The 14,433-nt window shown below is 41.5% G+C and overlaps 6 protein-coding genes across 6 annotated transcripts; 1 reads left to right on the plus strand and 5 right to left on the minus strand.

Annotated features, from left to right (window-relative positions):
- Positions 1–29: 29 nt before the first annotated feature.
- BEWA_016750 (hypothetical protein) lies at positions 30–6,191 on the minus strand (the record flags this gene model as incomplete). Its single annotated transcript, XM_004831392.1, has 1 exon — positions 30–6,191. One exon carries the CDS (start codon positions 6,189–6,191, stop codon positions 30–32), a length of 6,162 nt encoding a protein of 2,053 aa, XP_004831449.1.
- Positions 6,192–6,879: 688 nt separating this feature from the next.
- On the minus strand, positions 6,880–7,929 carry BEWA_016760 (conserved hypothetical protein; the record flags this gene model as incomplete). The annotated part of the gene is made up of 3 exons (XM_004831393.1): positions 6,880–7,417; positions 7,473–7,626; positions 7,818–7,929. 3 exons carry the CDS (start codon positions 7,927–7,929, stop codon positions 6,880–6,882), a joined length of 804 nt encoding a protein of 267 aa, XP_004831450.1.
- Positions 7,930–7,989: 60 nt separating this feature from the next.
- On the minus strand, positions 7,990–8,923 carry BEWA_016770 (conserved hypothetical protein; the record flags this gene model as incomplete). Its single annotated transcript, XM_004831394.1, has 1 exon — positions 7,990–8,923. The coding sequence occupies exon 1, from the start codon at positions 8,878–8,880 to the stop codon at positions 7,990–7,992; it is 891 nt and encodes a 296-aa protein (XP_004831451.1). The 5' UTR covers positions 8,881–8,923.
- A 95-nt stretch (positions 8,924–9,018) lies between these two features.
- On the plus strand, positions 9,019–10,231 carry BEWA_016780 (conserved hypothetical protein). Its single transcript, XM_004831395.1, has 2 exons — positions 9,019–9,112; positions 9,156–10,231. Exons 1-2 carry the CDS (start codon positions 9,094–9,096, stop codon positions 10,175–10,177), a joined length of 1,041 nt encoding a protein of 346 aa, XP_004831452.1. The 5' UTR covers positions 9,019–9,093; the 3' UTR covers positions 10,178–10,231.
- Positions 10,232–10,443: 212 nt separating this feature from the next.
- BEWA_016790 (hypothetical protein) lies at positions 10,444–11,418 on the minus strand (the record flags this gene model as incomplete). Its single annotated transcript, XM_004831396.1, has 3 exons — positions 10,444–10,747; positions 10,781–11,346; positions 11,407–11,418. The coding sequence occupies 3 exons, from the start codon at positions 11,416–11,418 to the stop codon at positions 10,444–10,446; spliced, it is 882 nt and encodes a 293-aa protein (XP_004831453.1).
- A 173-nt stretch (positions 11,419–11,591) lies between these two features.
- On the minus strand, positions 11,592–14,372 carry BEWA_016800 (hypothetical protein; the record flags this gene model as incomplete). Its single annotated transcript, XM_004831397.1, has 1 exon — positions 11,592–14,372. The coding sequence occupies one exon, from the start codon at positions 14,370–14,372 to the stop codon at positions 11,592–11,594; it is 2,781 nt and encodes a 926-aa protein (XP_004831454.1).
- Positions 14,373–14,433: the final 61 nt, after the last annotated feature.

Here is a 14,433-nt window from a genome sequence, read left to right on the forward strand (position 1 = left end):
TTTACAAATAATCATTGTCATGTAATTTTTTAATCCGCTTTATAGTTATGGCTAGATAAACGGGATATTTGTTCAAATGTACTTTGCGATATCTGGAGTCCATAGTGAAGTGTGTATATGCCAAGTGGAATGAGGGAAGTTGTCTTGTTCCTCTTGGCGATCTCCAGTTGGTGGTCAAGAGTGTGAGAAATTGAGTTCTTGAACCCTTTAAATATGCGATAATTATTCTCCAGTCCGTCTTGGTGGAACGTCAAGTCGAAGAGTGCCATCTTGTTGTCAGTGTCCAGATCAGAGTCGCCATGAGTGTAAGTGGAGTAATAGTCTGTGGATGTAATGTACTCTATCATGTCCTTTACAGGTTTATGGTCTTCACAAGTGTCAAAGAATCCCTCAAGGGACTTTACTGCAGTATTCACAGCCCTCTTGCACTCGCCCTCATCAGACAGAGTTTCACAAAAGCCGAGTTTAGAGCTCCTCCAAGTCTTGATCTCCTTCTTGAGAACCTTGCAAGTGTTTATCTTGGTACCTCTGTAGACGTCAGAGTACTTTTTATCCAGTTTCTCAAGGGAGTTTGCAGTCAGTTGTACAGTGTCCAGTTCCTTAATGTACAAAAATGGCAGGTCTTCACTACTGCTAGTCTCATCCAGAGGTACATTAACGAGAGACTTTGTAGCCCTGAGTTGGTAGACCAGCCACTTTTGTCTATACTCCTGGTACAGTCTCTCCCTCAAGAGGTTCAACTGGTGTCTGCTTCTGGGTATCTCAATTTCGGGACTATTGAGAGAAGCGTTGAAGGAGAGGTCTACCTGAATCTTGCCAAAGTGTTTCCACAGTTGTCTAGAGTTGGTGAATCCCCTCGAGAATGGCTTGTCAACTGGTCTCAGACGGACAATCTCACTCATCTCAAACAGGATGGAGCGTCTGAGGTAGTAGTAAAAGAGAGTGGTGTCAGTGATCACGGTGTTTGCATACCAAGAGTGCCAAAGCATCTCCCTGTTCAAATCACCAAAGTAGTCACTAGACTTTGTCAGGAGGTCATCTGAATGGCACCCAAGTAGAGTGAATGAGATGTGATCCATGATGGCAGAGACACTTCTGTTTGGACCATTGAGTATAGGAGTAAAGTCCAGAGTGCCTCTGAATGAGCTGATGAGACTCTTTGGCATTGTGCTGAACGGGTAGACGTTCTGTCTAATACCAGAGTAAGAACTGGTGGTGTCCAAGTCTGAGAATATGCCAAAGATGCTGTTGAACTCAGTCCTGAGAGAGGATATCAAACTCGGAAGCATGCTGAACTGAGATTTGCTATAGTCTAGTGAGGAGTTATAAGCCTCCAGTTTAGAGAGAACGTTCCCAAATGGGTAAACCATGGTGATGTAGTCAAACAGGTGGAGCACCCATAAGTAGATGAAGTTTGCTCCAACTCCACAGAGAAGCATAAAGTTGACAGAGTATCCAATGTGTTTGCCAAATTCACCAGAAAATTCAGCGATGACGAGGCTAAGGTAGATGGCAGAGAGGACATTGAATATAACAATGAGTATATTTATAACCAAGGGGTGTTCAGGGCCAATAACCTGGAGCCTCACTAGGAAAAAGATTATCCTAGAGACTATGAATATATACCCCTTTAGAATGGATGAGTTGTCCTTGTAATTCTTGATTGGAGCATCCACTTGGACAGTCTTGGAATCAGCCAGTAAAGCCACTCTGCTACGACCTGTTGAGGCAGCTAATTGACTGGTGGCCTTTACACGCATAGCTACTTCTGCCAGATTCTGGGTGGTAGACTTGAGTAGATCACTGTGGAAATCAGTCTTCATATAAGTAGCCTCAATTTCTGGGGAATAGGATGTCACCAGTACAGCAAACTTTCCAGTCTTCTTTACAAGGTCCACTACTTTGGGGTACATTTCATCCCTTTTGTCTATAGATTCTATCTCTTCTGTCAGTGACTTAAACTTGGCTCTGTAACAACTTATCATGCACTTGACCTTTGTGATCCTACATTCTACTATATCTATGGCCTTTGTTAGTACCTCCTTCACATCCTCAAGAGTGTCCAGAACGCTGCACAGTTGCTCACAAAACTGGAATAGTTGACAGTCAAGTTTACTAGCAAGACAATACAAAGTTGGGAGTTCCTTTTCCATGCATTTAAGGAGACAGGTAATCTTATCAATGGAGCAGCCCAGTCTGTCTCCACAGCAACAGTTTAGCTTAAGGCATGCCAAATTCTGGGTAGTGGACTGTGTGGTAGTAGATGCATCCTTGCAACAACACTTCTTATCGGTATCAGTACCACAAGTGCATTTGCAGGAGATAGCAGATTTTTTACATTCAGTTTCAGATTGCTGGGAACAGCATTTACTGCAAAAGAACATGTTAGTGGTGTAAAGACAAAGTAGACAGTTTTCACATTTATGAGTACATTTACCGTCGTCTTTATGGCTATTTTCACATTTACATTGCTCTTGTCCAGTCTTTGTACAGCAACACTTACAACAGTTTTCCTCTCCAGATTTACACTGATCTCCACATTTGAGTCCACAAATCACGAAGCATCTGAAGAAGTTTTTCCAACATAGTTCACATCTACATTCACATTTGCACTCGGCACCCTCTGAGGAGCAACCTTCAGTATCAGAACAGTTGCACTTACATCCACATTCCTTTTCCTTCTTATCTTCTTTACATTGACACTTACATTTAAACAGTTCTCCGTTTTTCTTGCAGCAAGGACAACATTTGCACTTGATCTCTTGGCAATTTAATTCTTTGTAGATATCTCTGAACACACTAACTAGACATTCACAAAGACTGGGATCCTTTCCTCCGAATGATAGAAACCCATTTAAACTAAAACCATTCCCAAGGAAACTGCCGATCGTCGTCCAAAATCTGGAACTAAAAAAACTAAAACTTAGCGTAGTAAAACCTGAGCCTGCATCATAAACACAGTGGCAGTAATAATTTGCAAACCATTCTTTTAGTATAAAAGAAATTCCGCAGGTATAACCATCTAACAAGCATAAATTTTTGCCAGGGCAACGATATAAATTAAAACCTTGACAAGAACAGTTGGCAGATTTTAATTTACTTACATATGTCTTCAAAAAGTGTGAGAATCTCCTTGTTTGGCAACAGATTCCTCCACATTTTCCTGGATGCTCACATTCTTTCTTTTCTTCTTCCTTTTTACTACCAGAAACTTCACTTATTTTATTAGTCAAGTTAGACAGACTACTGCATAACTTATTAAAACAATTAGAACATTTCTTTTCCTTTTCCTCTGTCCCACATTTACATTCTATAATTTTAGATAAGCGAGTGAACACACTTATACTACTGCATTTCTCTTCCTTTTTACTACATGGACATCCGTTCTCAGGGCATTCACACTTGCAGTCCTTGCAATCCTTACACGGTTCTCCCTTTTCGCACTTATCACAAATATCCTCCCCCTCACTACTACAACATCTACAGGACGATTTAGAATCCTCTTGCTTATTTTCTAAATTAGCCGTAACTCTATTAATGCAGGCCACACTCCCAGACCCAAAAGCAGATTTAGAGGATCCAGATTCTCCTTTCCGAATGAAGTGGCTTTCTGATTTAAGAGTGTAATTCTTATCTTTGGTGTTTGACATTTGTAACCTAGAAAGGTATTTTACTGCTTTATTAGTCTTGTCCACATCTAAATTATAGTAAACGGCATATCCACCAGAATCAGATGTTTGTACATTATAGAAGTAGGACAAGGAAGTTTGTGCACTTGTTACAAATGTCTCAAATGAAGTGATGGTCAACTTCAGGTTCCTGGTTTCTTTCGGACATTCCTTCTCTTTCTTGAGTTCCTCAACTTTCTTCTTTACCTCTTCCTTAGGTACATCAACTATACATTTAGTGCTATCACTCATATCCTTCTTAGTAACAAAGATACACTTGTACCAGAGCAGTGTGTCCTCCAAGATTTTGGTACCTTCAGAAGCATCTCGGAAGAGTCTGGAACAAAGTCTATAGCATACCAGCAGACATGATAGTACGGCTGGATACAGAGGAGCCTTGTCCTTATGACAACACCAGCATGCGTCTTTAAACGTTTCTACTATGAACTTGTAAACACTGTCAAGACCAAAGAATAGTATGATAGCTGCCTTTATGGAATCCAGCAAGTATGCCTCAGAAGCCAAGTCAGAAGTTTCCACCTTTTGAAATGTACATGTAGTATTAGCTCTGGTAACAAGCTCTGTCCTCAAACAGTGAAATTTTGTCATTATAGCCTCCACACTAGCCATGATGCCGTAGTAAGAGATTATGCAGAGACAGTCACAGTCGTCAAAGTTCTCAAGAGTAGTTACAGAACAGGTCTTAATGGTTACAGCAGTGCTTTCCTTAGATTTATTTATACACTGGCAATTTATCCCAGTAATGTTACCACAAATACTCTTGTATAGTTCACAAAGTCTGCAGAACCAAATAGCGAGTAGGATGGCCTCCTCTATGCAGAGTATTGAAATGAGAAGCCAGATACAGCTTTGATAGTAGGCCTTTAGTACTGCTACACAGACTTTTGCGGAGTCAAGTGTTAGATCAGAGGCTTCCATTGATGATAGTATTGCATCCGCATTTATCTTAGCCACCATTGTGCAGATGCTATCCTCAGTGGAAGTAACAGATTCCTTCACAAAGGTCCTAATCTCATGGATAGACACTGGACAGCAACAGTCACAGGTTTTATTCTCGGCACCTTCACTGGCATTCTCAACCGTACAAGTGGTATTTCCATTCTTATGATCACAGGTCTTCTTGAAACAACAACGTTCAGATTTACACATGCCAAAACCTCCATTATAGCAATTGGGTATCTTCTCGACCTGAGTGAGGAGTCCCTTTGACATTCCCAGGGACCTTGACAGGACGGTGAGGAGGACCTGTTTATTGTCAGTCAGAAGCACTGTGCAGGTAACAAGTGGGTCTCTAGTCTTGGAAGAGCAGTACAACTTTATAATGTCTTCAACAAGTCCCAACTCTAGAGTATTCTCCAACTTGATTAGCAGGTCCAGGATCATAATTGCCGAGAGAATGGAGTCTCTGGTCTCAACGTCTCTGCGTTCCCAGTCACTGAAAGAGTCACAGTTTATAGAGGACCAAGTGTCAATGTGAGAGGGCACTTTAATGTCTGAACTGTTGTAGACTATAGAGAGTGGAGACTCTTCTCTTCCATCCTCCTCAACCATCTCATTCAGTTCCTCAGAGACCATTATGGCAGCCTTTAGTCCCTCCAGATACCTCAGAGTTCTCTTCTTCCACAGAGTCAGTATACAGCGCATCGAGACATCCATTGAGCCCATTACTGAGGGTATAGCCAGGAGGACTATTGCAAAGGTAACTCTCTGAATAAAGACGTGGTTGTGGTACTCTGGCTGTTCCATCAAGGTCTGAGGCAGTATGCTTATACAGACCGGATTTATAACCCAAGGGTAAATGCAAGAACCAAAATTTACCTTGTCTCCCATTGATGGAGAAAAGGCTGGTAGCCAATAATGAGTATCCGCACCTCGAGCCATGCCGTAAAAGAGGTAGTTCAGACATGCAGCCATGGTAAACGTTATGAAGAAGAGCGTTGTGCAAAAGTGGAAGAGGTCGTCTCCTATAGAAGCACTATCCATCATTCCATCCACCAAGACTCTTCTGAGGAGGAGTCTAGTCACCACTGGGTATCCCAAAAAGTAGCCTCCAACAAAGCTCAGCAGTCTCTGGAACAAGTCCTCAGTATCCTCAAAGATTTGGAATACAAAGCAGGTCTGAAAGATGTGAGAGACTATGGAGGCCAGTGCAATGGCACGAAGCATACTAGTCCCAAACTTGACACTCCCATACTCTGTAACCTTGGAAGTGATGTAGAGGTACGAGAGAGGCATCAGCCAACCCACAACTGTGCATATCTTCTTGTTGAACACTCCGAAAAACATAAATGTGAACGAGGCTATGAATCCCCAAAACGCAATCAGTTGACGAAGGTAATAGTGTGGAAAGTCTGCATTAATCCCGGCCTCTCTAAAGACCTTGTAGAACATAAAGTGGTCATTGTCCGCAAAGGAGTAGATCAGAGCCACACTCAGTCCCACCAAAAAGTAGGTGAGAGAGTTAAACAAGAGACCATCCTTCCTTTCTTCCTCTTTTGCCATCTTGGTAATCTTTAAGCCAACGGACTAGCAGAGGGAGCGGTGAATAAACGAGGGTGAGTTTTGCGATAAGCATTCTCTTTATCGTGTAGTGCTCTTCATATTGGTATGTTTTACCCTGGACATCTATCACTAATCCTAGAGATAGACTATCCTCTTGTTACACAGTATGTGCTTAAAATTTCAAAAGCCACAGTTGGCCGTAGTTCCTCAATAAAACACCAAAAACCTTCAACAGTGGGTCTAAAAGTTGAATTTTGTACCAGATTAATGATCCAACATCACCTAATAGTGACAACCTTCCAGGTGTACCGGGAACGGGATGATTTTGTGAGGTTGTAGAAACGAATTATGAGCACTATTACCCTCTTTAAAACATATAACAAACTCTTCCAGGGCACAATTGATCTATAGAGTGGATAGGCGATCGTTTAGCAGATTCTTTTTCCTTATTTCCCCATATTAAACTTTTTATTACTCCTACCTTTAAGCAATCATTGCCCTTCATTTATAGTCCTAACAGTAGATTGGAGCCTCATTTAGTCCTGGAATTTTCCAAAGTTGGCAAAACTTGTGCATTATAGCTGTACGTTGCAATGTGTACATGCCATGAGACTGTCACGGTGAGGAAGGTACGCTATTTCCAATACATTCATGCCTACAGTATGTAAAAATCCTACCTACATTTAAATTACGAGTAGCTGCGTCTATGAGTGTGTTTGTGCTTTTTGTCTCTTCGGTACGAATTGGCCTCCCTTGAAAATCTGCCATATCTACTGGTGGAGTTTTCATCTGCACTTTTTGATCTGTAACGCGAACGTCTGTGTGGAGACCTTGAGCGTCTGCTCACATGACACCTGGAATGTTCGCGTCTGTATTCTACATCAGTATCCCTTTCGTACCCTCTGTGTCCACTGGAACTCCTATCTCTAGCCTTGTATCCACGATCCCTGCTTCTGTGTCTATCATCTCTTTTATCATGGATTCTAGACCTTTTGCGGTCCTTATGGTCATGGTCTCCTTTGCCTCTACTTTCACTTCTTCGTCTTTCTGGGCTATAGTTTCTGTAATTGCTCTCCCTTGCAGTGTGCGATGTTGTTTGACCATGATCTCCATCAGAATCATCCTCCTTTGATGTTGTGGCTTCAGGAATCTCAAGTATAGCTCGCAACTGCTGAACGCTGGTAGGCTTTGATTTGAGTAGCATTAGCCTCTTTGGCTTAATTCCCCTGTGTGTAAATGTATGGAAAGCCGGAAACAGCAGGTATATTGAGAGAAACTAACAGCATTTCCTGCATGACCTCGTCCTCGTACTTTTTAGTGAGCTCAAGTTCCTCATCTTCTTGAGGTTTGCTTGTTGCGGAATCGGATTGCAGGTACCAGTCGTGCTTATAGAAGGTATTCTTCCGCTTCAAGAGTCCTACCTTGACGCTGTGGCCTATATATCGCCATAATGTTTGAGTTTAGTGGACAAGGGCACGCTTTAAGCGCCTGAGATGCAGTAAAAGGGATCATTTGACAGATTAGTGGTCTGCAGGAGGATATACGCAACTTTATGACTCAATAATCCATATAGAGCCCTTTATAAGTCGTATATCCTCCTGCAGACCACTAATCTGTAAAACTTACCGAGATAATACTCCCTATCCTTGAGATCGTGTCCTTTGAGGTCCTCCCATTTGAATTGTTCCCTGCCTCCTCGATTTCCCTCCCTAGGAGGACTGAGTTTGAGGTCTATCATTTAAAATCTAAAGGAATATGCTACAGAGTTAGTGCTATGGTGTCCTACACCAGATGGGCTTTAGCCCGAGAGGCTAGTGAAGGGGTGGAATACGCCATCCTCGTCCTTTTTGTAGACTTGTGTTTGTGATTCCTGGAGCAGTACGATGCGATCGTTGCTAAAGGTTACGAATGAGGTGTGACCGGGAGTGTCTAGTTTGATGTGTTGCTTGTGTACCCACTCATCTTCCTTCTTGAAAATGCATACACCTTCTAGTGTCGATACGGCCAATTGGCCATCTTTGCTCCAGCATATTGAGACAACTTGCTGTACTGCCTTGCTTTGTTCCAGTGCGAGAGTTTGCACCAATTCGAATTTGCCATCCACAGGGTGCCAGATTTTCACGGTGCCGTCAATTCCTCCGGAAGCTAGTAGCAGAGATGACTCGCTTTCAGGGGTGTTAAAGGCAACACATCTTACGCCTCCTGGATGTGCAAAAAAGGTTGTTGCAGAGTAACCATCTCTCGAGGAGACCACAGCCACATTTCCGGTGAGGGAGCCGAGAGCCACGAGTAAGTCGCCATTGTGCGGATCCCCTGCCGATAGAGAGCTGATTGCCTTGATTACATTTGCATTTTCATGCAGCGTGGTCCAACTTCCAGATGCCTGGCCGTGGTAGTAGACCAGTGTGTTGTCGGCCAGCACTGAGACCAGCAGTTTCCCAAAGTTTGGAGGTGCCCATGAGACGAAGAGCGGCCCAGCTTTGGTCGTGATGCTAGACACGGGGCTGAGGCTGCATGACTCGGGAGATAGTCCCTCCTTGACTAGAATTACGATCTTTGACTCGGTCTGAGAGTGGCACGCAGCTGCTAGGTACTTTGAGTAGTAGTCATACTGCAGATCCTGGACTTGTAGAGGCTTTGGCAGGAGCTGGTTGAGGTTGAGTGTCAAATCCGGACTTGTGACAGCCATTTTGAGGACAGCTGCGCAAAATCAAAGTCTACAAAGTTTAATTTCCAAATACACGAATTTATGTCCCCAAAGACTGAAAATGGACGTGTGGTGGTGTGCTCACTCTGGCAGGCCGGGTGTGTAGGTCTTGTGGCGCCCAGAATATGCAAAGAGTAGTTTGTATAGAATTTTAAGGTTTAACTACAAGTTTTTGGGTTATAGTAACAGTATGAGATGCTAAAAACACCTCCAGGTAAGGGCTGCTCCTCTACACTCTCCATTCACAATTCCTTTAGGCATCACACACCGTAAGAATGTTTCCAAGGCTCTGAACGAGGCGAGTGCTGTTTTTGAGGCGTTGTACAAGAAACACTTTTCTTCTGACATTGACAGTTTGCAGAGAGAGGCGGAAGACTACCTCATCAAGTCCCTCTACAAGTCTGCAGCGGCGAGGAGCAAGGAGACGAGCCTTGATGTGAAGCCAGAGGAGCCAAAACCGCTGGAAAAGGGCGCATCAAAGGTCCACATTGACTACGGCAACGATAGGACACTCTTAGACCATAAACCAGCGAAAAGTTCGTCCTCAGACAAACGCGTATCCATAGATACCAGAGTATTGGTTGAAGAGACAGTTGTAGACAAGGAAGAATCGGATGCTACAGAAAACGAAGAGGACCAACCAGTGTGTCTGAAGATTGAGGCCATACCATTTGCTGAAGGACACCTTGAAGGAGCTGATATCTCACCTACCCACTACGCAAGTAAAAATACATCCTCCTTCCCTCGCTTGTCACGCAGATCTACTCTGAGAATACCCTCTGCCTTGAAAACGATTTCATTCTACTGCTTGGCTATTCAATTCCTATCATCCCTGTTGTTAGGAGGACTCTTTTATCTCTTGGTACACTACAAATTTAAAAGATACACCAAGGTTATCACAATTGCTTACCCATTTGTCATCCACCTTGTACTATACATCATCATATTTTCTCTATCGGACAAAAAACTCAAGGGGACATTTTTACTGTACAGCAACGATATCAGTATCGCTGTTTTAAGAAGGAAACTTGTGAAAGAAGAAACGTACAACCACCTTAACAAGGTACACGTCATTATAGAGCGCTGTTTTGTCTTTTTGTGTCTTGTCATCTCCTGTCTGCCATGCGATTTTGCAACTGAGGACAAAAGCTACTCCTTCTTTGAGTATTCTTATCTTATTGCAATCGGCAACTTGTTTGGTCTTTATTTGATGGTCACATATTTTTACTTTTATATTATTTTCAACAAGACTATAAAAAAGTCAATGCTCTCGGTATAACATGAGCATTTGTAGAATATTTAAGCAGGCGTTTTCGTTACCGCCGGCGCTACTGCATACCAAGATTGACCTCTTTGGAGAAGCAATGATTAGGTCTCCACCTACAATAAACTTACCCATTGGGATAATTAAGGAGGACATAACAATTGAATGTAGGCGAAGGGTATACAAGGCCTACAAGAGAAGAGTTACTGGGCTACCTTCAACGAAATCACGCAGAAGACACGCACAGCAAAATAGATGATTTAAAAATTAATGCTGTGGCTTTATAGTTCTAGATTATTTTTCTTATTTTTGAGAAATTTAAACAGCTTCCATAGTCCCTTGTAGTTTATAATGTAGTTTACTGTTTCGAGATATTCTCCAGGGGATGTCGCCGATAGGTCAGTGTGACCACCATCCTTGAAAACGTACAAATTTACATTTGACTTTAATGCAGCAAGTTCATTTTGCAACATTTTGGGTGAGGTTACACGGTCATGCATGCCCTGCAAAATGTGCACGTTTCCTCTTATTTTATGGTTTGACAAAAATGTGTTTAGAGATAGAGAGTCAATGTGATGACTAGATCTGCAAGTTTATATGATGAGTGTCCAATCGTACCTTGAGTTTACAGTTTGAATAAATTGCTGGATTACCCAGTTGAGCGATTCTGAGAATGAGTTGGAGAGATATTCACTTATGTTCGAAACAGGTGACTCCAATATGAAATCACCAAAATTTACCTTTTTGAGCAAGTCTACATCAACACCAGAAATGAATCCACAAGGATGTGGTTCATCACATATAGATCCGTCCTTTACTTTCAGATAGCAGTCAAAGAACATTAAGGCACTCAATGCACTAATTGATTGGGCATAGACGTCAAACTTTGTAACTCCGTGGGCATTGTGCAAAAATGCAACTGAATCGTACAAATCTGTCACACCCTTTAAACCAGTATTGCTCTCAAAAGACTTTCCAACGTGGTCTTTTAAATCAACAATTAACACGTGATGTGTTTTCAAAACTCCACACTTTTTGAGGACATTTAAAAATGGTAAACAAGATTGCAAATTTCCAAACCATCCATGGAGTAAAATGAATGCAGATTTGGAATTCTTGTTATCAGATTCTATAAACCAACATTTCTTTGGGATTTTGTGGCCAAAAGTAGACGGAACTTCAACCTACAGAATTTTAAGAAACGAGTGTCAAAGGTACCTCGGAGTAGTCCAAGTAAAAATCACCTGGAGTGGCATCTGTAGGGATCTTGAGCTTGCTGTAAATTAATGTAATTAGTCATAATGCATATATGTAACTAGGGGTTTGTGGAGTTGAATAGAAGTCAGGTAAATTTTGAGTATCAGTAGTTTTGTAACTAAAGGAAGGTTGTGAGTTTAATAGTCCATAAAGCTAGCATATCCATAGAATCTCAAATCTGTCTAACCCAAGGATCTCCCTTATAGCGATTATAAAGTTTCCATCCTCCAAAAAATGTTGCGCCAGCTCCGGCAAGAGGGCCACCATATGTGCCCATACCAGTGAGAATAGCAGTAATAGTAAGGCCAGAGGCTCCATCAACAAGTTGTTCAGCTTTTTCTTGAGGAGGTTCAGTAGGAGGAGTGGTAGAATCAGAAGGACCAGATCGATCTGCAGCAGGATGTTGAGCTTGAACACCTTCAGGAGGAGTAGCTTTAGCAGTTTTAAATTCTTCTTTCTCTTCTTTATCATGTTTCGGAGGTCCATCTTTACTTTCTTCAGCTTGTCGAGTTTGATCATCTATACCTTTATTAATAATTTGTTCAGAAGCAGTTTCACCACCTCCAGCATTATGTCCAGACTGACCAACATTAGCTTCGCTAGAAACATGAGGACCAGGTCTTTTAGCATCTCTAGCATGTGTTTCTTTAGTTTCACTATAAGCTTTAGATTCAGGAATGTACAGAGGAACAAGTTCAGGATCAGTAGCAGTATTAACTTCTTCGTTCTTGGTAACTTTAGATTCTTGATCCTTTTTAGCAGCTTTATCACCTCCACCAGATCCTTGAGACCCAGAAGGAGATTTTGGAGGTTCACCAGCCTTAGCAAGAACGTTAACCAGGTTATAAGCTGCTTTTGTAGCACCTATACTAACAGCGCCAGCAAGAGCTGATTTAAGTTCTATAAGAGGGCTAACTGCTTTTTCAGCAAAATCTCCAAGCGTAGAGGCAAGTGAACCCCAATCAAATAATCCACCAGGATATCCACTTCCTGTACTAATATCCTGAGAATTTTCTCGACCAGAGCCTCCTATTCCAGATTCACCTTTACCAGCACCGGTAGCAACTTCAGAATCAGTAACTTCTTCGGAAGTAGAGCCAGGATCGACTTCTTTAACTTCACGATCAGTTTGAGTAATGTCTTCAGTAGCTTCTTCATGTCCTCTAGGTCCTTGAGGTCCTTCTACCTTAGGACCAGCAGGAGCAGTAATACCAGGTATAGCACCAACAGTTTTAGTACCAGGAATATTTTGAACAAGAGATCGCTCATCATGGTCTTCTTTAGTTTCTTTAGGTTTACCAGGTTCTCCTTCCTTAGCTTCGCCACCTCTACCAGGACCTCCTACTGATACTACTTCTGGTTCTAAAAATACTTCTACGGGTTCTACTACTGAATCTTCTCTTACCGCTGATGCTGTACCCATAGGAGATCTTGCCTGATTTAGTTCCTGTTTTTCCTCTACTGGACAGTTAAGTTTTAGCTCCTTCGTAATATCATTCAGAGTTGTTACAAGATCAGGAACACCACTTGGTGATTTATTAAATTGACAGGATATGTCTTCCCATTTGTTAGCACCATTCGGATCAGTGTTCCTGGACCACCTGTTAATATTTCCATTCCCATTCTCAAGATAAACTACAAGAGGTGTTTCAGAAACAGTTTTCTTTGTGCTACACCCCGGAAAGAAGACCACTACCTTAGTAACGTCCCATATTGGAAATTCTATCAGATCTTTACCTTCGGAAGGTCCCCCAGTGAAGTTTGTAATTGTAAAGGTCTTATTATCTTTTCCGTAAGTGTGCCTCCAACCAATACAGTTTTTAAATCCATATATAGAACCATCGTAATTCTCAACCTTTACTTCATTAGGACAACTTGCATTAGTACATCCTTCCTTTATACAGTATTGGTTATAACTATCCTTCTTAGAAGCATCTATAATCACTGGTTTGAAAAGGTTGTACTTAAGTTCTTGAAGTGCCTTTTTGAGTTCATCATCTTCAAGTTGTAGACCACCATCTTTTCCAGTAATCCTACTCCACCTACTATTATCATTATTATTTACATTCCTATCATTTACATTCCTATCATTTACATAATAAAGTGATGCATATCCAAGACCAACCTCTAAGATAAGAGGTTTTGTATGCTCCTTGTCCTTTTCCCAGTAATATACTGTCAGGTAAGGGATTTTGTCACTTTCAAGTGGAAATGTTTCATCATAGTCAACGTCCCCTTCTTCATATCTCCATTTAAGGAGAGTATCGTTATACCTAACGGAGTTTGCATCGGCAGTGTATGTGTGTTTGTACTTTGTATATTCTCCAATAGTGTCATCCTTAGAAACTCTGACACTGTACTTTTTGCAAACAGGACAAGAGTAGTAAGGATCAGGTTTCTCATTCCTGGAAATATCAATATAATGAAGATTGTGGAGTTTGCAGGTGAGTTCATCGAGCTGTCTCTTAAGTACATCGCCTTTTAGATCTCGATCATAAAACTTGTTTCCATCTATCGCATTCCATTTAGTATTTGGTTCCCATGTAGTTCCTCCATCTTGTTCACCTTTTTCATCCCTTGCGTCTGCATTGGAATACCAGTGCACCTTACCACCATACTCTTTAAGTTTCAATACAAGAGGTTTATTTATTTCCTTATTATCACTGTCATAGTATTTGTGATAATATGTGGATACTTCTTTTATATTAGGGTGTATATTGGTGAGTTTAGCGGATGTATCGTCTGCAATGGTGAGTTCTTTTCCACCATATTTCAGAGTAATGATACTTACTCTATCCCTCGTATGTTTACATACTCTGTAATCTGCCTCCTTAGAATCACTGTATACATTTGATAGAAAGGCTCTAAAATGCTTGTGTGTTGAACATTCTACAGTTGTTGCTCGACTGTCTTCTCCTTTTGGACATTTGTACTTTATATTTATGAGAGGCATTCATAATTTTACTCTTTCTAACTTCCCAGCTTACATTCCCTAGATTATGTCATAGTAGTAT

This window comes from Theileria equi (assembly GCF_000342415.1).
Source record: "Theileria equi strain WA chromosome 4 map unlocalized gcontig_1105471998858, whole genome shotgun sequence".
Taxonomy (NCBI): Eukaryota; Apicomplexa; class Aconoidasida; order Piroplasmida; family Theileriidae; genus Theileria; species Theileria equi.